The 23,053-nt window shown below is 39.1% G+C and overlaps 1 protein-coding gene across 2 annotated transcripts in view; it reads left to right on the top strand.

Annotated features, from left to right (window-relative positions):
• Positions 1-3,605, top strand: part of map3k7 (mitogen-activated protein kinase kinase kinase 7) — a 32,547-nt gene extending 28,942 nt beyond the window's left edge. For both annotated transcript variants that reach the window (XM_088905056.1, XM_088905049.1), the window contains one exon: positions 245-3,605. In XM_088905056.1, the coding sequence (XP_088761182.1) occupies positions 245-425 (181 nt within the window). In that variant the 3' untranslated portion in view covers positions 426-3,605. The remainder of the gene's footprint in view (positions 1-244) is intronic.
• Positions 3,606-23,053: the final 19,448 nt, after the last annotated feature.

Genomic DNA, 23,053 nt, shown 5'->3' with positions numbered 1-23,053 from the left:
TGTGACCTGTTTTAGCTACCGTATTTCAATGTTGTTTCGTAATTAAAACCAGTGTCTAAGAAAGCCTTTTGTACCTTTTTACACTCCATTGCACAAGAATGAAATTGGAAAACCGAAAATTAAAACTTGACTTTTGAGACTTCTTTAGCTTACAGATGTGACAGAGCTGTGATGGTGAGCAAACTCTACATGCAGATTCAAGGAAGTAAAACATTTTCTTTAATTCTTTCTGAATTATTTTCAGGAATGAGCTGATAGCTGAATTGGACCAGGATGAGAAAGATCAGCAAAACACGTCCCGCCTGGTTCAAGAACATAAAAAACTTCTAGAAGAAAACAAAAGTCTCTCCACATATTACCAGCAGTGCAAAAAACAGCTCGAACTTATCAGAGCACAGCAACAAAAGAGACAGGGTACTTCATGATGCCCAGATCTGATGCCTTCCCTGCCCCAAGTCATGCTGCAGATAAATGGACTGCTCACGTTTTGTAATATCTGCTGGTTTGTTTTAAGGATTGTCATCTTTTGTGTGATCTGGAAGCTTATACATGTCTGCAACAGCTTTCACTTTTATTCTTTTTTGAGTGAAATATTAATCCTTGGTCAGTATGACGGAGTTGGTTGTGGCTTTTCTTGCACTGTAAAGAGACCTGTGATCTACTGTGTATAAGCATGCTGCATATAATAATTGGTCTGGGGTAAAGGGTCCGAGTGATGGAGTCAAATCAATCCAGAACCCTGCATAAACGTGTGTTCTTGTATACTGTACATCAGAAATGGTCTCAGAAGTATGTAAAAAGTATACTTCTGTACACTTTCTTCTTTCTTGCCAAGGATTTTATGGATGCAGTATGGCACACATTCATTGTTCAGAATCATCCATGGAAAACTTGAGATTTTCTGGGTAATCTGGCATTATGATTAGTGAAAAGACATTCTAGATAACCATAACATCCATGAAAATGTCATACAGTATGTTCGCAGCATGTTTTGCCTTGCAGTTAAACATAAAGGGAAATGTGAAGGCTTTCTTGTGTCTAAAATGTGACAAAGCAGTCTCACTGGCCAGTTTACTTCAGTTTACATAGTTATGTCCATCTTGATAAAGACATTTGTGGCTCTTCGATAAAATATATGAAATATAGCTCATAATTACAAAAAGAATGTAACAGCCAACTCAGATATATATTTTTAGCTGGCATAATTGTTCAGCATCTTGTGTCATATAGCCATCTGTAAAAGCCTGATACAGCCTTTTCTCAAAGGTGGGAATGTAAAGAATAAGTTCTTCACAGGAAAGAAATGCAAACAAATACAGTGGTCAATCACATTCTTCATTCTACATTACATTTCGGAATCCTTTTCTTTACTTTTCGGAATCTTGAGACCATGGAACGTGATGAGATGAGTAACAGAGGTCCGTGGTGTAATTATCATCAGAGAGAGCATTGCTTTTCTGCTTAGGTCATAGTACTAATGGGATACATCTGGGAGCAGTTACCACACATATTAATGTCGATGCACCTGGGATGTATTTAAAGTATGCAATATGCCTTTCATATTCATCAGGTGTCGCACAATAGTGAGACCTAAAGCCACGTAACCCGTTTGCAAACCTTAGATTTACCTGCATATGTAAAGATGAAATATTTATGTTTTATTCCATGCTAAAAAGACCACCATTATAACAACACATAATAGCAATATCTTTGAAGGAGCAAACTAAAAAGCCCAATGCTACTTGTTAACTGGATCTGACAAGAAATTACATTTGCATGTAACTGAAAGTTCAACTTATGTCATGCTTTCTATTTTCATTTTTACAAAGTTCTTTTTTTTTAAAAATGTGGACAAAAATGAAGGGTGATTATTTTTGTCCTGTTCCCCATTTCCAGTCCTCTGTTGTTAATAGGCTTCCTCCTTTTTCACAAATGTCTTCACAAGTTGCCTTAAACAGCTTGCTTTTTTATGTAGTTTACTCTTGATCACTTGGTCCAACTTGAAAGCCTGTTAATTATGCACTGTGCCTCATTTCAATATATTAACCACATACAAAATAGCATGGCTGTTATGACGTAAATTATTTCAAATATTCTTTATGCAGTGCAGTACTAGACTGTTTGCTATAATTAATTTGATCGTTTTGTGCTGGTAGAAAAATTGGCAAGTGTTTATAGTTGAATCTTAGTTTGGAAGTTAGAGGTCAAAAGTGTTGGAACAAGTGATGTACAGAGAAATTGAGCACAATATTTTCCATTCTTTATGCTACATCTTAACATTTTTGAGTCTGTGAATGGATATCTGTCTCTGTAAAATACATTGTTGTGGATCATCTTTCGTAAGAAATAGCGGACTAGGAAAGCTGTACAGTAGATGCAGATTGTGCTTGTTGCACCTAAATCAACACAGGGTACTTGCATATTAAATATGTTGCCTTTTCTGAAAATATCTGATTATTTTTGCATTGTTTTAAACTGCTGTCTTTGGAAATGTTAAGCTTCATCTTAAATCTTAGTGTTTTGCTGCCAGTGTGATGTAAATCATACATTTGTAGAGAGTGTTGTCTGAGTAGGATATATAAGGTTTTCAGGTTACAGCAGTTCCACTACGTAGGAATATATGCTCTTTTCCACCACTGTACACTACTCTTTCCCATTCAAAATGCTGCCATAGACATTGGATTACTCTTAACATTTTGTATTATACATGATGGTGCTTGCTAAGTATTTTTTTCAGTAACGTTAAAAGTTTTACAAGTTTAGTAAGTTTAAAGTTATTGCATTGCAGCTTTTGTGTGTTGTATTATTTGGACAGATTGCAAATTGAATTAGTAAACATGATAAAAGAAACATTTGACTCTTCAGAAAAGTCACCATATTTAACATGCAGATGACCTCTGACCATCACAAGGTGATGTAATAGGGAGAACCTATATGCCTCACAAATTGTACAATTTTCCTGTGCAGAGAGAACATTCAATGATAGCTTTGTATTTCACGTGACAGCTTCCTCACCTGTGTCTTTAAAAGTGCTGTTAAGAACAGGTATGCAGTGAGGTCTTTAGTGGGTTAGATATCACTGAGTCGTCTGTGCACACCATTTGTTTTTTCATACAACCCTTTGACCTTCATTTCCCCCCGTAGGAAAATGGAGGATATGAGCATGTCATTTTTAAAACTGAATTCTCAGATTCTCAGCAATATGTTTAATTTGGCAAGTTTTCAAGTGACCATTTGACAAAATTTTGCACAGTTTAAGAAATTCCATTATGTACAGCGAACGGACCAGCTATCAATTAAAACAAACAAAATTGAAACAAATGAAATGCCATAGGATTGTGCTCTCTCAATCATGGAAAAGGAGAAAGCCTACTTGTGAATTTCAATTAATGAGATCTGAGTACAGTATTGTCAAATACTATGTAGCTAAAACAGTGATGGTGTGTGGTGTGGTTTCTCCAACACAAGCTTTTCCTTTTTTAGGTTTTAATGAAGTTATGGATATATTTACGATGTACTGTACATAATATTGTTTGATTTCTTGAGCTATGGGAATGAATATGGTGACTATAGCAAACCATTTAAAATAAAATGGATGGAAATAATTTGTTTCTTATTGTTAATATGCAAGCTTTAAAATGATTACCAATGCTTTTTGTTTGTAAGCTTTAATGTTTTGAGCACAGCGATTTTCAGTCTATCTTCATATCAATGTATTAAATATCCGTCTTTACACACTGGTCATTAAACATATGCAGACACCTGGACAATCATACTGAACTACAGAAAAAAAACTTTACATTTCTTCGTATGAAAATATCAGCCTTTTTAAATGAAAATACAACAAGGTGCTTTCTGGTACTTTACTTCTAACATTTTTCATCACAATCCTCACAGCAGACACTGCTTGTATATTCTGTTCATGCCACAATTATTTTTACTTCCATTACCCCCCAGACTATATACAGTGTAGGTTGTATGAGGTCAATCGCTGTTACTGTTCTTAATGAGAATACAGCATTTTTCTAGCTATTAAATATTTTGTCTGTCACGACCTCTGTCTGTATGTCTGGTATATTCTCACTTCTCAGGTTGGAGTTAGTAAAGCCTTGATAGCTGGTCAATACTGTTCTGTAAGTGTGGGACATAGAAGAGGGCATCTTTCCAGTTATGAGCTGAGATCATACTTCCTTTTTCACTGCTGCGCTGCTTGGTTGGTGATTTCGGGCAGGATAGAAAGTTTGGTGCCTTGGCCAACGTGTATGTAGGGGGAAGAAGGGGTCTAAGCCACGTACAGAGAATATCCTTGCCCCATGTGTAGTTTAATTTTTATGGTCTTCAGAGTATAAAGAAGCAGTATAAAGTAGCAATACTTTAGCACGGGATGCTGGCAGAGAGTGATCGGAGGGTGGGAATTGCTTACTGAAGAGTGCCTTTGAGGGCAATTAGCTTGCTTAGAGAGTGCTCCCTCCCAGTGTCTATGCTGCCACAATTTTCTGCTCTCAACATCTCAGTTTTATGGTATGCTACCTGAAAACTGTCTAGTACGAGATCGTCAGGGAGTAGGAAGAGAGTTACTGTCCTTTAGGCAGGAGGGAGATGAGAACCTCACAGTTGTGACTGCTGTTGCACAATTAATTAATGAGATTGTAAGTGCTTATACCATGAAAGGAGGGACGCAATAGACATTGAGATTGGAGATCTCCATTTTAAACTTGATGAGGACGGCTGCTATTCAGGATTCTTGGATTTCTGTAAGCAGGCTGGCAGGCTTTTGGGCTTTAGAAATTGGCAACATCAATTTCCAGAAGACCCTATCCCTGCAAAAAAATATTCCCCAGAAACTGCCCAGTGACAGCAATTGGTAGTTCTTGTGCTTAAGGATGACAAGGACTTAAAGGCTAGTCAAATGCTTGAAGATGTTGCTTACATGGACCTTTCCCTTTGCTGGACATCAAAGAGTCCCTGGATTTGCTGGACTTTTATGGGTTTGGTTAAAGACACAAACAGTGCTCCACATAGCCCTTATCTACCTTCAGAAGACATTTGATATGGTCAGCAAAAATGCCATTTGCAGTCTACCATTAAAAGAGTTGACCTTCCTGTCACATTTTTACGAGTTCCAAGAGGAAATAAACGCAACGCTGTACTGATGTGTACAATATCGTACGCAACTAAGCTGTCTTCTGAGCTTGGGGTGGAGACGGCAATGTGACAGGGTTGCATACTGGCATCCGCAGGATTTGGACTTTTCTTGTCTTTTTAGATGCGCATGTGGAGATTAGTCTGAGCTCCTAGTTGAGTTTAGGATAGATGGTGGCTTGTGAAGAACCAGTAAGCATCCATTAACCCTTTTATTCAGTAACCTACTCTCTGCAGATGATGTTTTTGTTGCTGAATCACCTGAAAACCTGCGAGTAATGATGGTTCATTTACAGTATCTGAAAAAGTCCCATAATTTGGAATAGTTTGCAGCATACAGGGAGCTATGGTCTTGTCTCCACCATCATCACTACTTTAAAATTAACAAGGAACCTGATGCATATGTTAGAAAAGCCTCTACCGTCTTTGGAAATTTAACACACTTGGAAAAACAGGCTTTTTCCTTTCATAATTAGTGTCTATACTGTAGATCCTGTGTCTTGAATACATCACTGTGCTGATTTGAAACAAGGGTAACTTGTTACTTGCAGGACAAGAATACAGGTTAAAGTCTTTTCGTCATCTGCGTCTTCGCTAAAGTCTGGGTAAAGACTGGAGAGGGCATGTGACAAACAATCATGTCCTCCAAATCACTGGCCCACAATCAATCCAAACATTACTGAACGCCCAAAGGCCCTGCTGGTTAAGCTCTATTGAACATGTCATGTGATGACAGCCAAAGTCCATATGGCCGGCTCCAAGACTTCCCTCTCTCTAGAGGCAGACTGAAGTTTAGGTTTGTAGTCAAGGTCAAGCATGGTCTGGAGAAGTTCAACTTATGTCCACTAAGACTGGAATTGTGCTTCTACAGGCATCATTAAGAAAGTAACTTTATATTCAAACAGTAAATATGCAGCCATTAAATATACAGCACCTCAATACTGAAGAATTAATTTAAAAAAAATAGTACCAGAGTGGATTCTTAAAACCTCGGAGATAGTATTTTCATTTTGTGGTAGAATAGGAGTGATACCCTAATATACTGTGGTACAGAAACTTAATTTTTCTCAGTAGGAGGAGAAAACTTTCCTACCACTAGATGGCACTATAAGATCGTGTCAATGTCCATCAGCCAGAAATGGGACTTTTTAAAAGCTAAAGCCAGTGAACAGCTAAAAAAATGTTATGTGAGGAGAAATTTTCATTCTCCTTGAAAATGTAAATTGAGTAATTTAGTAACTGTAATAATGTTATACATAGAGTAATAAAACACAGATCATTAACTAAACTGTGATCTACTTTGATCTACTTTGCATGAAGTTTTTCTTTCTATAAATCATAAAACACCAAATGTCTGTTTTTCTGACCCATAATAGAATTCTGAAATGACCCCTTGCAGCTGTTTAATTTACAGAATATATATTTATATGTGATGCTGTTTCCACAATCACTGAAATGTCTGAGGGCAGGTGTGGCTAGATCAGTTATAGCAGAACTCCTTTTCTGTCATGATCTTACTGGAGTACTTGCAACACATGTGTCATTTGTTTGCTTGATTTGGCCATGAAAAAATCAGAGGCAATGTGTGCAGGGAATATAAGTATGTTGAACAGATCAAACATTTCACTGCATCCGACATATATCAATATATATCTTATCCAAATTAACATGTACTGAACATCTTTCACTGGGGTGCTCTCTGCATGGAGTGTGTATGTTCTTCCCATGTTCGCATGGGTTTCCTCCAGGTGCTCCAGTTTCCCCAGTCCAAAGGCATGCTGGCAGGTTAATTGACTTCTGGGAAAATTGGCCCTGGTGTCAATGTGTCCTACAATGGACTGGCGTCCAGTCCAGAGTGTGCCCTGCCTTTCACCCGTTGCTTGCCTGATAATGGTAAGTATGGTCTCCCTTGAGTCCTCAGTGTTTATACACTTAAAGAGTGGGAACGATGTCTACTGCTGTCGATTGGTGCTATGGTGTCTTCTCCTTACAACCTCACATTTACATACTGTAGGTCAGCACAGTGACAAAAAGCATATTTTTTAATTCAGTGGAACAAGTAATAGGTTTATTCCATGTTGAAAAGAGAAGAAAGAAAAAACAATGTTTTGTCCGTGGAGCCTTGTTCGGGTGTCTGATTTTTTAATTCTGTACATTATGTTTTGAAATAAGGTGATCAGTTATCGCTCTAGTTTCTTATTTTGATTAGAGATGGATGGGTGGTAAGCAGAATGGTGGTGCAGTGGTGAGCATTGCTGACTCACACTGCTGGGGTCTTGGGTTCAATTCCAGACCTGAGCTACTGTCTGCCTGGAGTTGGTATGTTCTCCCTGTTTTCATGTGGGTTCTTGTCAGGTGCCCCTGTTTCCTCACGCAGTCCAAAGGCACTGCTAGGTTAATTATCTTCTGTGAAATAGGCCTTGGTGTGAGCTTGTGCCGGTATGTGTCTGTGAGTGCCCTGCTTTGGACAGGTGTCCCATCCAGGGTATACCCTGCCTTGCACCTGCTGCTTGCTGGCATGGACTCCAGCTCCCCTGTGACCCCTGAATTGGAAGAAGCATTTACTGTAGAAAATGGACGGATAAATGTGTGGTAGAATTTTTTCAGTTTGGGACAAATACAAATAGAGTTCAATTTTTTTATACTATATGTGTTTGTTTGCCTCTGACTTTCCCTCCACTTTGTTTTTCAATAATTTAAAAACTGTTGAAGGAGAAAGACATATTGTAACTGTCTCATTAGCTGGTTTCGATCTGTTACGTAACTGAAAGGAAACAAGAGATACAGGTTATACCACTATCAGTCTCTCCAGGGATTTTGAAAAATACACTGTCTTATGCCATCTTTGGTCCTTGACCCCAGTCTCATGCCGAAAAATACTGTAGGCTGCGTGATGTTCGTGGCTCTTACAGTAAAATATTATTCTGAACATTATCATCGGTGGTAAGACCAAGGTCCTCAACTTATAGTAAGTAATGGAGTGGTTGACAACGATAAATGCTAAATAAAAAATATAAATATTTTAAATCAGTGTGATTGGCCATAACCTGCTATAGTTGTGTGCATATCTGGATTCAGTCAAATCCATATTTCTCTCTGTAAAAGCTGAAAAAGTGCCAGAAAATGAGCCACTGAAGAATACTGAATGATACAGCTGAGGGGTAACCTTTATGTAACCTGATAGAGTGGAGTTCTTGATATTGGCTACATTTGAACTATTGGAAAGAAATGTTTACAATGTTCTGTACAAATCTTGTATATAATAAAAATCATAACGTCTGTTTTATTTTAAACATATCCATGAGAAAGCCTCAAAGACACGTTTGGGAATCTTTCGCAAGAAAACGAAAAGTTAACTTTGACTTTCATTCAGCGGTTATCTGCAGGTTTCCATGGAAACAGCGGATGTAAAAATAGGCCAGAACAGGGAGAATTGTACAACTACCTTTTAAGTCTGTGGCCGTAATTTAGGTCATAATATTTATTTAGGAGGGCTATACATTTTGCCAGGTTCCTGACTGATCCATGAATGTGTCAGAATTAGTACTAGGATTGGCATGTGGCTGCAGGTTATTATTCTAAGATCTGTAGGAATTTCAAATAAAGGAAACTGCTTTAGGTTTTAAATGGAGACAGAAAACACTTTTATATTATTATATATGTGTTTTGAGACAGTGACATTGTATTTTATGTATTCCTTTGACTTAATATGCAAAGCTTTCTTCCACTAGATACCAGTTGTGTATTTGTTTCTGCATGATTTACTGCATGCCAGTGTCCTGGTTTCCTCCCACAATTCAAATACATACCTATACTGTATGTTAATTAGTTACTGGGAAAATGGGCTTTGGTTCAGTTCAGTTTATTGTTACTGTATATGCACAAGTGTAATGGAATGCTTATTTGCATGTATGCTTCAGTACAAAGACAATAAGGAAACACCAACAACAAACACAGAACAGTGGCAGCAACAACAAGTTAAATAACATACATCTTAGAAAAAAAAACATCAGTGTGAGGCAGTGCTAGGGGTAGGAGTTCGGTTATCCGACAGCTTGTGGGAAGAAACTGTCTCTGAATCTGGAAGTTCGTGCCCTTATGCTCCTATAACGCTTACCAGAGGAAAGGGGGATGAAAAATGAGAAACCAGGATGACTGGTGTCCTCAGCGATACTTCCAGCCTTCCTGGGACAGCGAGCTGTAAAAATGTCTGAAATAGAGGGGAGCTGTACTCCAGTGATGGACTGGGCTGACCTGATCACCCCCTTCCGGTCAGACAATGAGCTGCTGACAAACCACACTGTAATATCACACGTGAGCACACTCAATAGCACACCTGTAAAATGTGGTAAGGACAGTTGAAAATAGACCAAATTTTGTCAACTGTCTGAGGAAGTAAAGGCACTGTTTTCTTTGTAGCTCCAGTTACTTGCTGGGACCACGTTAAATCATTAGCGATGAAGGTACCCAGGAACTTGAAGCTGCTCACCATCTCAACAGCCACCCCTTTGATGTGAACAGGGGTGCGGTCCCCACCCCGCTTTCTAAAATCGATGACCAGCTCCTTGGTTTTGCCGAGATTGAGGGAGAGATTATTGTCCAGGCACCACTCCACCAGGTTCCTGACCTCATCCCTGTATTAGCAGTGATTCGGCCAGTGATGGTAGTATCATCAGCATATTTGTAGATGGAGTTGGAGCTGTCTCTGGCCACACAATCGTGGGTAAACAAGGAAAACAGCAGGGGGATAAGCACACGGCCCTGAGGGGCACCTGTATTGGCAGTCAGTGTGGAAGAAAGCTTTCCATCGACCCTCACAGTCTGTGGACTGCCAGTCAGGAAATCCAGAATCCGCCTGCACAGAGAGGTGTGGATGCCCAGGTCATTAAACTTCCTAACTAGTCTGGAAGGAACTATAGTGTTAAATGCAGAGCTGTAATCAATGAATAGCATTCTGACGTACAGTATGTGTCTTTGTCTATCAGATGAGTCAGGGGAGTGTGAAGAGCCAGGAAAATAGCATTGTCAGTGGACCTGTTACACCAGTATGCAAACTGCAGGGGGTCTAAGCACTCAGGCATCATTGTGTTAATGTACCTCAAGACCAGCCTTTCAAGGCATTTCATTATGGTGGATGTGACCACTACCGGTCTGTAATCATTAAATCAGGTCGCAGTATTTTTCTTTGGCACTGGAATAGTGGTAGTTTTCTTAAAATACATGGGAACAGAAGATTGTAAAAGCGAAAGATTAAAAATATCTGTAAAAACCGTGGCCAACTGGTCAGCACAGGACTTTAGGACCGGTCCAGGAATGCCATCCGTGCTGTTTGCCTCCTGTGTGTTCACGGAACACTGGTGTTGTGTGTGTGTGTGTGTGTGTGTGTGTGTGTGTGTGTGGTGTGTGTGTGGGTGTGTGTTGCCCTTTGATGGTCTGATGTCCTGTCCAGGGTGTATCCTGCCTTGTACCCATTGCTTACTGCAATAAGTTCCAGCTCCCCAATGAAGTGGTTAGAAAACAGATGGATGGATTGATTAATGCAAGTAGTGAATGTACAGTAGCAAGTCTACAGTATTCTTCGACGGATAATGAGATCTCTTGTAATTGTGCATCTACATACCAGGACAGTAAACACATAAGAGATACCCAAATAATCACAGCTTTTAAATAAAGGCTCAAGACCTATATTTGGTCACAGTTTTGCTTCGCCTGAAATTCTAATAGGGCTGTCAATGGACAAAGTTTTCTATATAATGTAATTCACCTTAAACCACGATCTTCCATGCAGTTACTGTAACACAGTTTCATTTCCCTCTGCCTGGAGGGCTCCTGCTGCCGGCATCTGATGTTGAGTCTTAGCAGCCCGTGACACTGGAACCTGGAACACTAGACCCAGAATGGCAGACCTAGGGAACCTCAGCTACTGCTCTTGATAATCATGAAAGACCTGGGGGGCCAGACCTTGCAGAAACTACGCATGATCCATTATGATGCCAATGAGCCTGGGACACTCAGAGGTTGATTTTCTGACTGCACAGTGGTCGGCTGTTGTTATATACTGCTTGGTTAACTGCTATAGAACTCTGTGTAGCAAAACTGTAGCAAAGAGTGCTGTACCAAATAAAATGATTGATTTATTGATTGATTCATTGGTTGGTTGGTTGGTGCTCTTGCATATAGGAGCAGACACTGTTCAACCTTCTTGTCTGCAGTTCCCTCATGTGTCCACAACTCCCATCCACACCTGGCACTTTTTGCTGCAACAGAAGCCTATGTATCACCTGCAAGTACATATCCAGCTGCACACACGTATATGTGGCCTGTCTGGTGACTTCAGCATCACCCAGAGAGCGTCATGTTTGTTCGGCAATCTCATTTATTGCACTTCATGCAGAAACTGTCCTGCCAGTTAAATTGGGGAAACAGGAAGAAGACTGGATATCCCTTTCGGGGACCAGTTGAGGGCAGTGAGGATCAATGAACTATGCAGGAGGATATTACCTCCTCCAATTACGATAACGCTGTCATCTCTGTGTCCTTTCACAAGGATTTCAAGACACTTCTTCAGGAAAGACATCAGGGACCCCATTCACATATTCTCACAGCACTTAAACATCCGCTCATTCATCTTTTCTAATCACTTCTTCCAATTCAGGGAAGCAGGGGAGCCGGAGCCTATCCCAGCAGGCAACCGGCGCAAGGCAGGACAGGATACTCTCCTGGACGGAACGCCAGGCCATCGCAGGGCACACACAGACACAGACACACACTATCACAGCAGGGCCAGTTCTCCCAGATGCCAGGTTATTCCCCAGTATGTTTTTGGATTGAGAGAGGAAACAGGACACTTGCATACAGCACATCATACAGACAAAATACACACTTGGTATCTAGTGACTGTGAGAAGAACCTGGAGCACCCTGAGGAAACCCACATAAACACAGGGAGAACATACAGAAAATACACAGACAGCAGCCCAGGTCCAGAATTGAGCTCAGGGCCCTAGTGCTCTGAGGCAGGAATGCTAACCACTGCGTGCCAACAATCAACTAATATCTTCTGTACAAGACCAACTGATTTCACAGACTGCTGCTTTTCACACTTCCTCTTAGCATTTGTCCAACAGATTACCTGCAACCATTCCCATCTCGCCCTCTTCTTCACACACCTGAGAAAGGCTCTACAACCAAAACATTGTGCGTACTGTTCTAGTTCTTTTTACTGTTCAGCATGGCTTTGACCTCCACAGTAAGAAATGACTACACATGAGAAGGCAGGGCCTCACAGTTTGTGTCATCAGGTGTCATTAAAGATCAACCGCCATAGCAAGCAAAATCCAGAAATATATAGTGTTTCAAAACACTGAGCCTGAATTAGTTTCACTGAAGAGCACCTTCAAGCAAATTTAAAGTATTTTCCTAATTTCATGTGGCTTTATTAAAAAGTGAGTTTTACATACGGTGTGTCTGTAATGAATGGTATTGAAGCAAGTATCATGAAAAACTAGTGCCTTGGAAGACAAACGTGATTTTGAGAAAATGTCCTACGCCTAATTCTATTAATATTTGGTGTACAGATATTGTTTGTAAATGTTCTCTGCGATGCAGATCAGTAATAACCGATGGAACCACAGATGTCATTACAGCTGTTTACTCACAGGGGGTAAACAGGATGTTGTGATAATACAGAATTGTAATTATAACATGCTGATTCATACCGTGAGTTCGTTTTTCAAATAGAATGAACGCACAGGTTCGTTTGTAGGTATCCGGCGTGTGTAAGGCTAACTGAAGGTCAGATGCCTGTGGATTCCACTGCTACCACACCCTGTACTTGTTTCAACGTATGCATCACTTCTCCACCCGTTACTTTTCATCTGGGTTTTGTTTGAATCTAACCAAGGAACATAAAAACAGAATGCAAATCTGGAAAATCACATTCTGAGTGAACCATTAAGTGGCAGGTTTTTTTTGCAAGTCAGAAATCGGACTCACTTTTTTTTGTTGTTCTTTCTTACATTATCTTTGTGTGTGCCCTGTTTTTGTTTTTTTATCAATAAAATTGTAAGGCACACAAAAACTACTGCCACTGATGATTTCTCTTTAGTTTTCACACCTCTGAATCTGATAACGGAAAATGTGAAAGGTCACAGATGATGATGTAAAGAGAGCCTACCTCACCACAGAGATTGCCTTTTTTTAGACAACTATTTTTAAAGGGCAACTGTCCCAACAAACAGAAAGTTCCTACTATTCAAAAAAGGTTTAGCTGTCTTACAGCTAAGCTGACAAACTTTTGATCTACCAGTAGACACAAGGTAATATGACTCATTTTTATTAACCATTTCAAAACTGTTGATATATTTCACTCTTTGTTTTCAGCCTGTCCAGAAGGTAGTTCAATCTTAAAATCCTGTGGTACAAAGACATGATTGACAATCCCTTCTGGTCCTTACAAGGCAATCTTCTATTTAATTACATAAGATGATGGGGCGTGTTTCTCTTGTTAGAGCTTAGCCCTTCTGCTATGAAAAACACACAGTAATGAAGTAGTTTTGAGAAACCATAAAGAGTCAGCTATTCACAGAACACGGAAATTTCCTTGCAACAGTCTAAACGAGATTCTCAGTTTTCCACGACCACAGCCTGTTATATAATGAACTTTATACGGAATTGTTTAATACACCCGTTCATTAACTGCACATCTGCCGTGTTAAAGCATCCAAGAAAAGGACGAGAGTAAACAGTCTTGTAGAGCTGTAGCTCAGTCACTCGTGCCCCATCATTAAAACAGAAAAAGGACCTCCCTGAAACCACAGAAAAAGCAGCAGCCTGACGTCAACAGGCATACTGCAGACAGAAAAGTCCTCATTGAGGAAACATAGTGAACACACCACATTACAATGAAAAGGTCACCGAAAAAGAGAGAAATAAATCTGTATCGAAGGCAGACGTGCATCCTGGAAGTGTAGCCTAAACACTGCGCTAAACTAACTTGTGAAATAATTAGCAGAAGTGACAGTGACACATCAGGCAAGACAACAAGCGCAGAGAGAATTCAGGCTTCTCCCCCACGCAGAGTGCATAAGAAAATTTCCTTTGTGATAGTCCAGTAACCTTATTTAAATGACATCATGTAATACCATAGTGAACAAAAATAAAAGCCTCCATGCATAGAAAAATATGTAGCGCACAACATCTTTTCCCCAGATGTCACTGAAATGTCAATAAAGAGAGCGAAGGAGGGCTGAAGAGCTGTAATTCCGAGGCGAAGGTTTGAACTCCCACACAGGCGGGGTGGGTAGGACAGCCGCAGCCTGTCATTTGTGAAGTCAGTAATGCTGGTAACACTTAATTACAGCATGCCTTCTCACTTCCACTTCTGTCGCCAAGATCGCTGTGTTCCCAGGTTGAAAGCTGACACATCTGACACACACACACACAAAAAGAAAAAAAACAAACAAGAAATTAAAATCTCGTGTTTTTTTTTAAATGATGTGCTCTTGCAGACTGTTGAGGGGACAAAAAAAAGTGCGTTGCAGTTCTTCCGAGTGTCCTGATTGACACCATGTGGGCAGTAGGTAATTGCTGAGGTGTGTCTGTGGTGAACATCTTGAACAGAAACGGATGTGCAGCAGACTAAAGCACGGCAAGGTTTAAAAGTGATGACTCATTTTGCACGTTATTTACTTCTGCTTGTTTGTTTGTTCTGCAGGTTTTAGCTCAACAGCGTAGCGTCGGTTTTAAATGTTGCTTGAACACAAATCTTTAGCAGTAGAGAGTGCCTGCTAAATACAGTACTTTAAACTCTGAAATGACCGTATAACACGAGCAGAGTTGCATTTTGCTCCCAGGAAATTACATCTGGAAGCAAGTAAATGATGACATTTTATCTTTGAAGAATTCTATACACAACTTTTAAGGCTTAAAGGCTTAAAACACTCAAACTCGGGTTATTCATTGTCGATTCTGACCAAGTGCTCATTGTGCCTTAGTGAGTTCCTGATATAAAGATTTGTATTACAAAGGCTTGTGTGTATATATATATACAGTATTACAAATGGGTCAGGATCGGTCACATGACACGACAGAAGTCACACTTTCGGTTGTTTTACATGAAAGAGGTAATATAAACAACACACATAAACGGCCACTCAGATCCCCATTCCCCACTGGAGTAATCTCTGAAGACACTACCCAACTCAAAACGTATTTGACTCAAAAAGCTGGCATACTGTTTTTGTTTTGTTGATTTTCCTGGTAGTGAATGACACATTTATGTGGCAAGTAATCATTAATTTATTAAGCAAGTAATCATTGAGTAATCATTTTATATTTTGTTAGCAAGAAAAGGACATTGACTGGATGCACACAAGCATACATGCCTTCCTTAACTCTTTCATGTACAGGAAAGTCTAGATTTGCATTGCCACATCTTTGTGTTTTAAAATGTTTTCCATGTCTGTCCCCATAGAAGAACAAATGTGCAAAAGTTTTAAAAAATGGTAGTGCTTTATTTGACTGTTGCTCCACAATGGCTTCATGACCCTTCATATCATAATCACATGCATAATGCTTTAACAAGAAAATGCACAGATGACATGGAGTGTGTACAGTATATGTAGTCTTGACATTTGTTTTAGCATTGCATCATAGCAAGCGCTATAATGATGCAAAAACAAATGTCATGACCTCTTATGCAGACATCATGTCATTTGTGCATATCTTTGTTAAAGCATTATGCATGTGATTGTAGTCTCTTGTGTACCAGTTACTGTATCAAGGGATAATGCTATTAGGCAGCAACGTTCAAATAAAGCCATACCAAAATATTGTAGTGCGTTGTTTTTATTGTGACTGCCTTTGAACTTCTCTTCACAGCTACACATCTTGCCAAAAAGGTCTCCCCACAGCTGCTGAAATTCAGATTGCAACAGCTCAAGTTCTCCTATTTTGTTCACTGTTCGGTGTTACAAACTGTTTGTGATACATCTACATCCCACAAATAGGACTGTAAGTGGCTCTGTGAGGATCAGCTAGGGACCCTGAAACGCTCAGCCGGTGTTGTACCTGCTCCAACAGTTTTGTGTTTACTGTAACCTCTGTCTGTTCCTCTTTCTGTATGGGAAGCAGGACCTGGCGGGATGGAAACCTGATATGGGGAAGTCTGTCTGCAGCATGCCCTGTTGTGAATGGTGGTTAGAAAAATCCCTTAAGCATGGTTCATGCTGCAATGATTGACGTCATCAAGGTATTTGACTCCCTTGTGCTGGCTCCCATCTCGTAAAAAAAGGTGCATTTACGTCTTCACACCAGTGCCCGGGCTTGCCTACAGTACATCCTTAGCCAGCATATTCTAGGATGTGTTCTGGCACAGAGTGCTACTTGACCGCAAACCCTGTGAATCACTTCAAGATGAGTCATCTCCTTTCAAATAAGATTCCTTGACCAACTCTAGCATTTGTTCAATGTAGAATTATTGTTTGTTTTGGTTTTACACCAAACACTCCAGCTATGACTCATATTCAGCTCACTACATACAGGAATCGAAATACTTTTACTTTTGTATTACTGTACTTACACTTCTGTAGTAGAAAGTAAACCCGCTGTTATGGGCTTTGTTGTGTTTCAGACCTTTAAAGCTTACACAAATCAGCATATAAGGTGTAGCTGTTTAGTTTTATTAGGATCACAAATGAGGTTACAAGAGCTTTCACAGTCAAAACAAGTTACCCAGGAGGGTTTCCAAAGTGAATAATGAGTAACACCATTGCTTTCTTCATCTTGAGCCCATGGGAGAGTGTCACCTGTTTGTGGTCATGCCAGTTATCAGTTTAAACAAAGCTCATCTCGCATAATGTTACATGGAGGTGGAGTTTAACAGACTTCAGGTTCTGTCATTGAGCCAAGAGTAAGATTAGTGTAATGCCATTTTTAACGGCAACATGGATATTCAAGATTAGCACTGAGGAACCCAAGTACCTCCACCATGTAGAATGCTTGCTGTATCGAAGGCACGACTATGGAACACTTATGTATGATGGTTGCCCCCACTGCAACCAAACTCACCATTTTTCTGGGCACCCTTGATTTTCATGTGTACCCTACTGTGCAAGAGTAGCTGGGGAACTGCTCACTGGCTCACTGGATAAATCAGAGAGATGTGGTGGGCTGCCAGCTCCACCTGTGAGTATTTATGGTGCTGTGGGACCTCACTGTCACGACCAGTGATGTCCACACCTCTTGGTGCTGCTCGAAGTGCTCCTGTCCAGCAGAAGATCTGCATAAAAAAGCACAGTGCAGAAGACAGCCGAGCCTTGTCTCCAGGGCCTTAACACAGAGGTGTACTACACTGGATTCAATGCATGATATCATAGTAAGTCACAGAGCTAAGCAGGTCTGGAAATTATGTGGAAAAGTAATGTGTACCATTGCCTTGTAATTTGTATACATGATGATATGTTTGAATAAAGGCATCATCATAGGAGGTGCTTCAGCTTTGCAATTGGAACTCCCTGCTAGAGTTATTATTATTATTATTATTATTATTATTATAATTGCTTACACTTATATAGCGCTTTTCTGGACACTCCACTCAAAGCGCTTTACAGGTAATGGGGATCCCCTCCACCACCACCAGTGAACAGCCCCACCTGGATGATGCAATGGCAGCTGCACTCATTACACACGAGCTCTCAGCTCTTTGTAAATAGATTAATTATTTATTATTGGGCTATTTAAGGTCATGTTTACAAAGGTAGTTGAAAATGGTTCTCTTTTATTCTGCATTGTAAAAAGTGCTGAAACCTAAATATTAATAATATTTGACTCGGATACCATATTTCATGCATAAAAGGTATTTGCTTTACAATGAATAAATCCTCTTTCAGAAAACTGAAAGGCCTGTAAAATGATTATTTTAAAAATGGAGATTTGAAATTTTAAAAGATTTCAAATGAAATGGAGAAACCGATGTTTACTAAGCAATCTAACACAATTTTTCCTCAAATGCACAAAGTTTTCAATACATTGGAAGAGAGACACTTGATCTTCTAACACAAGATGATGCAATTAAAGCATATGTGCTATCTGTATCTGTTCTCAAATCTACAACACAATCATTAGAAACACTTTTAGTTTTTTTCCTCTCTCTGATTTTTATATCATTGTTCTGCAACTGATGTCATGCAGGAGAGCAGGAAAATGTTGCTATACATATATACATTTGTGTCAGTTCTTATCTTTTATAGTCCCTTCAAACATTTGTTCTTCTGATAATATTAGGTTTTATATTATTTCATTTTCATGTAATATAATTAACACTTCTTATTTTCATTTTCGAATCAAACATTAATTCAACTCTGTAATATCTTAAACAATAGCAAATGAAAGAAATGTGACATTTGCCAAATCTAAACAAGCTGACACAACAGTATTTAGAATGAGAACTGAGTATGTTACATATTTTATCAGTGCGCACCAAAAAGGTTAATAGTCATAGGACTGTAATACTATATAACTGTAATAGTTAACATTCAGATATTCTATTTGTATTATTCTCCTAATTGTCTGTCTTTATTTTACTGTCCATTTTTTACAGTATTTTTACACATCAAAAAGCATCCTAGCGCTATAGAACATGGAATATTACTATTTGTCTTTAATTGGAAGACATTCACCCTTTTAGTGACGGCAATGGAATTTCGGGTTTTCTAATGTTAATCTAACTGTAAATCTCTTTCTAAAGCATTTTGTCAAGCTTATGGATCATGAATGGATCTTCTGACATTCACCTGGTGTTCTAAAGAAGAGGAAACAAACATATTTTGTGAACACTTTGAATTTGCAAGGTATTTACTCTGAGTATCATACAATAAATGATCAAAATAAACTGAAGCTACATTTTTAGACAGGATTAAATAAACTTTCAATGAACCCCAGCTAATAAAGACCATACTTTGGGGAATTGGACCATAAACATTTGTAGTCTGCCAGATATAATGCTGATATTATTTTTCTTTTCAAGATTACTTTTTGATCAGCTGTTGCACATACTTTTTGCATTAGCTTAAATATGCTCTTCTGCATGATTCTCACGTTCTCTTTCATTGAGAGACTAGAAAACCACTGCAGTATGACAAAACTGCAAAACCAAGGCACAGAATTGGCCCTTCGTCACGGCTCTCCCAAGGTTCATTCATATAAAACTTTTGCTCATGCTTAATGTAATCAACAGGGTCATAAGTAACAAGGGAAGGTCACAATACAGGAATCCTTCTTGTGCTGCTTTGGATTAATACTATTTATATTCTGACATGAGTCCTCTGGGAATTTTCCACATACAGAGCTGTCTAGGCAGTTGTTAAGATTTACTTCAGAAGCACAAAAGATCAATGCCTTTTTGTCACAGTGCAGATACTCACTGTAATGTAAACTGATTTTTAAAGTTTGCAGCAAAGCTTTGGTGAGATATATTCAGGTTCGGAATTAATGAACAAAATAGCCTAAAGGGTTACATATGGATAAGTAGAAATGGAGTCACTAATCTGGTGGATTAGCATAGCATTGTATTTTTCTAGGAATTTATTTTTTGCCTGATTTGCTTGCTGTCTCGGAAGGCAATTTTGTAAAATGAAAACAAATTAAAAACCTCCCAAATAATTTTCAATGTCTATGGGACTGCTGTACCAAAAAGCTGATTGATTAATGTGTTGGAGAACATTCATTCTCGCAAATCTACCTGCATTGTTTCAAGTGCAGTGCAGCACAATTGCTACAGATATATAAGGATACTGTAAATGGCTTAATGAGAAGACAATCATAATGAAATTCGTATAATCGCTTTAAGACTCTTCTTGTACATCTTTTAATTATTAATCCATTATCCTTTAAGCTAAACAAATGGTTGGTAAAATTTTGTCTGCCATTGTGTGCTCTAAGACAAATTTCCCCAAATGGTACAATAAAGCTTGAATTAAATTGAAATACAAATGAAATACCCAAAAGAATATCCATTCTTTATTAAAAATCGCAAGCTATGTGCCGTTGGGAGACAAATGTGGCTTAAGATATGGAACAAATAACAAGCTACACCTCAGGTCATATATGCAACAAGTTTGGATGTCCATGATAAGACTAAATACGATCCAGCAAAACAACGAATTTAATGAAGTTTTTGAGAAGGCAAATCAATGAATAATGAACAAGGATGTTAAACTGCCCTCTTTACTACCTTAACATAATGGTAACTACAGTAACAGGATGACACTAATTGATGAAATAGCATGATTGGCTTCTTCTGTAGCTCCTACTGGATGTTGTTGACAATGGGTGCTCCAAGTTTGCTTTTTCTAGCACATCGTATAAACAGAAGTTACATACAGTGTGTATTGACTATTAATACTGGCTGTAATATTTCTTTTTTAAAACTGACCGGAGACCGGAAGTTATCAAACCATTGGATTAAACATGAGAAAGAAAGAACTATAATTCCGTAAAAGAAGGCGCTAAGTTCTTTTTCATTCTTGGTAAAAAGACACCCTGTTATGTTCCAGTGAAACCTCTATTACAGTATGCTGCTAGCAGAATGAATTTCCACTAGGAGCAAAAAAAACTCATGTAACTTAGGTTTTTCTTGTCACTTATTAAATACACCTTAATGCTAAAGCCACTCCTGTAGGACCTTTGAAATAGTAGTGGCAGGGTGTTCTTTTTGATCGGGGAGAAAGTGCTTTTCGATTGTACAGAGTAAGCGGAGTGGAAGAGAAGATGTGGCATCTAAAAAGTAAAATCTGTGGTGCCCTGATAATTTATAATTAAATGCAAATTCCTTGAGGGCAGAATTCTACATTGGAAATCATTTTTATGCTGGGGAAAGCTCTGTTCTACAAACAGTATGTGGGCTGGTGCTGAACAAAGTGTCTGTCAATTGTACAAGGCTTGCGTTGCCTCGTCTGTGTTAACTTCATCACTTTGTCCCTTCCTGAAGAGAGCGCGGCAAGCTGGATTTACATAGAATTTGCCGATCTGGCACGGCCTGTCTGCTTAACAGTTACGAACTAATGCCAATTGAAGGTTTAAAAACCGTTAGTGTGGAAGAAACAGTATCTCCAGAATGAATGGAACTCCACATTTTGTCTGTAATAAAACGTACATATTCATTTGAACGTGTGCAGAGCCTTATACAAACAGGTCAAGAAAAGTTAAAGCCTTGTGTTAAAGCCTTTTTGTCCTGGAGTTATTAAAAAAAAACATTTGACTGGTTGTGGATGAAAATCTTCATTTTGGGACAGAGTTCTTCAGTAAAGTAATAGGTGTTGCCTAGAATATAACGGTTTTCAGGTTAATTCACAACATCCTTCTATTTCCACTTGTAGAAGTATGAGACCTTTATCATTCTCAATATACTACAGTAACCATGACAACATAGTTTTGTTTTTATCAACTAGTAAACCAGTGATCCTGAACATCTGAATGACAAGTGTAGTTTCTTTCAGTTTGGGATGCTTTCGCAATGATAATCTAAAGAGAAGATCTCGCTATGTATTTAATCCACATACACAGGTGGTCAATATCTGGGGCACATCTGGACCCTCTCCTTGAAATACAACAGAGAGAGGAAAATAGACATAAAAATATGGATACATATAAAAATCTCATTTTAGGCTTTCTAAAAAGGCTAACTGTTTTTCTTAGCATATCATCCCTTAGCAGTCATGCAGGCTAACAGACTCACACACTCTGCACAGTATGTTCATATGGTCACCATAGTATTGAAAAGATAATGCTGCACTGGAATTAGCCTAGAGCAGACCAACCAACTGCATTCTGGAGCTTAAAGTGTCCTTCACTGTCAGGCTGAAAGAAGCCCAACCTTTTTAGTCTTGAGCTGAGAAGATAGTGAAAGGACCTGACCCAACACCCTCAAAAGGAACTGCAAAGGGTTGTGGAGTGTGGAACAAGCTGCCCAGCTATACTGTTAGACCTCATACCCTGGGTTCCCTCAAGAAATGGCTGGTGAGATCATTAGATCGATTAGCCAAACAAGCGAGACAGAGGTCTCTTCTGCTTTGTAACCTTTCTTAGATTTTTATACTTTTACTGGTTGTGCCCCTCTTTCCTGTACTCCTGTACCTTCATTCTGTAATGTTTCATCTAGACTGTGAATGCTGAGACCATAACAAAATCTTGTATGACAAAAAAACGTAACATCTGCTTTCTCACTCAGCAAGCAACCGGCGCAAGGCAGGAGACACACTGGATGAGACACCAGTCCATCGCAGAGCACACAGACACACAATGGGGCCAGTTTCCAAGAAGCCAGTTAGCCCACCAGTATGTCTTTGTGCAGAGCCACACAAACACGGGTGCAATATACAAACTCCAACCCATTACACCATGACTTTGTAATTGTAAATTAATGTAGTCGCCTCATTTAATGTATGTAACAGTAGATTTGCTATTTGCATCTAAATGTATATATAGTGAGATATACTACTGTACATTCCATTTTGAAAGGAGGTGTGTAGAAGGCTCCACAGCCGAAACGTTGTGTCTCTTCTCCTTTCAGCGTGGAATAAAGCTTTACCTGTTCCTGTGCAGCCTGCGTATGCTGACACAGCTACCTAGTGTACTTGAACTCATACTACAGTCCTCCCTTTTTGCATGAAGAGTTGGACAGTCATTGATCCTGGCTATTATCTGAGATGGCTTTGTAAAAAATGAATGAATGAATGATAAACTTTACAACAGAAAACATTTGACAATATACTGTATCATGTTGTAATGAAGGTGAAGTAGGGCATTCGTTTTTTCTAACTGGGAGATTCCACCAGGCTTGTGGTTAGCTAGGCCATGAAAACCACATTAACTAACAGAGTGCGAGCAAATGTGCATGTTTTTTTTTTTCTCAG

Source organism: Atractosteus spatula, chromosome 2 (assembly GCF_055471065.1).
Source record: "Atractosteus spatula isolate fAtrSpa1 chromosome 2, fAtrSpa1.hap1, whole genome shotgun sequence".
Lineage (NCBI taxonomy): Eukaryota > Metazoa > Chordata > Actinopteri > Semionotiformes > Lepisosteidae > Atractosteus > Atractosteus spatula.
Note: the sequence above shows the minus strand (reverse complement) of the source record. Positions and strands in the feature narration are given on the sequence as shown.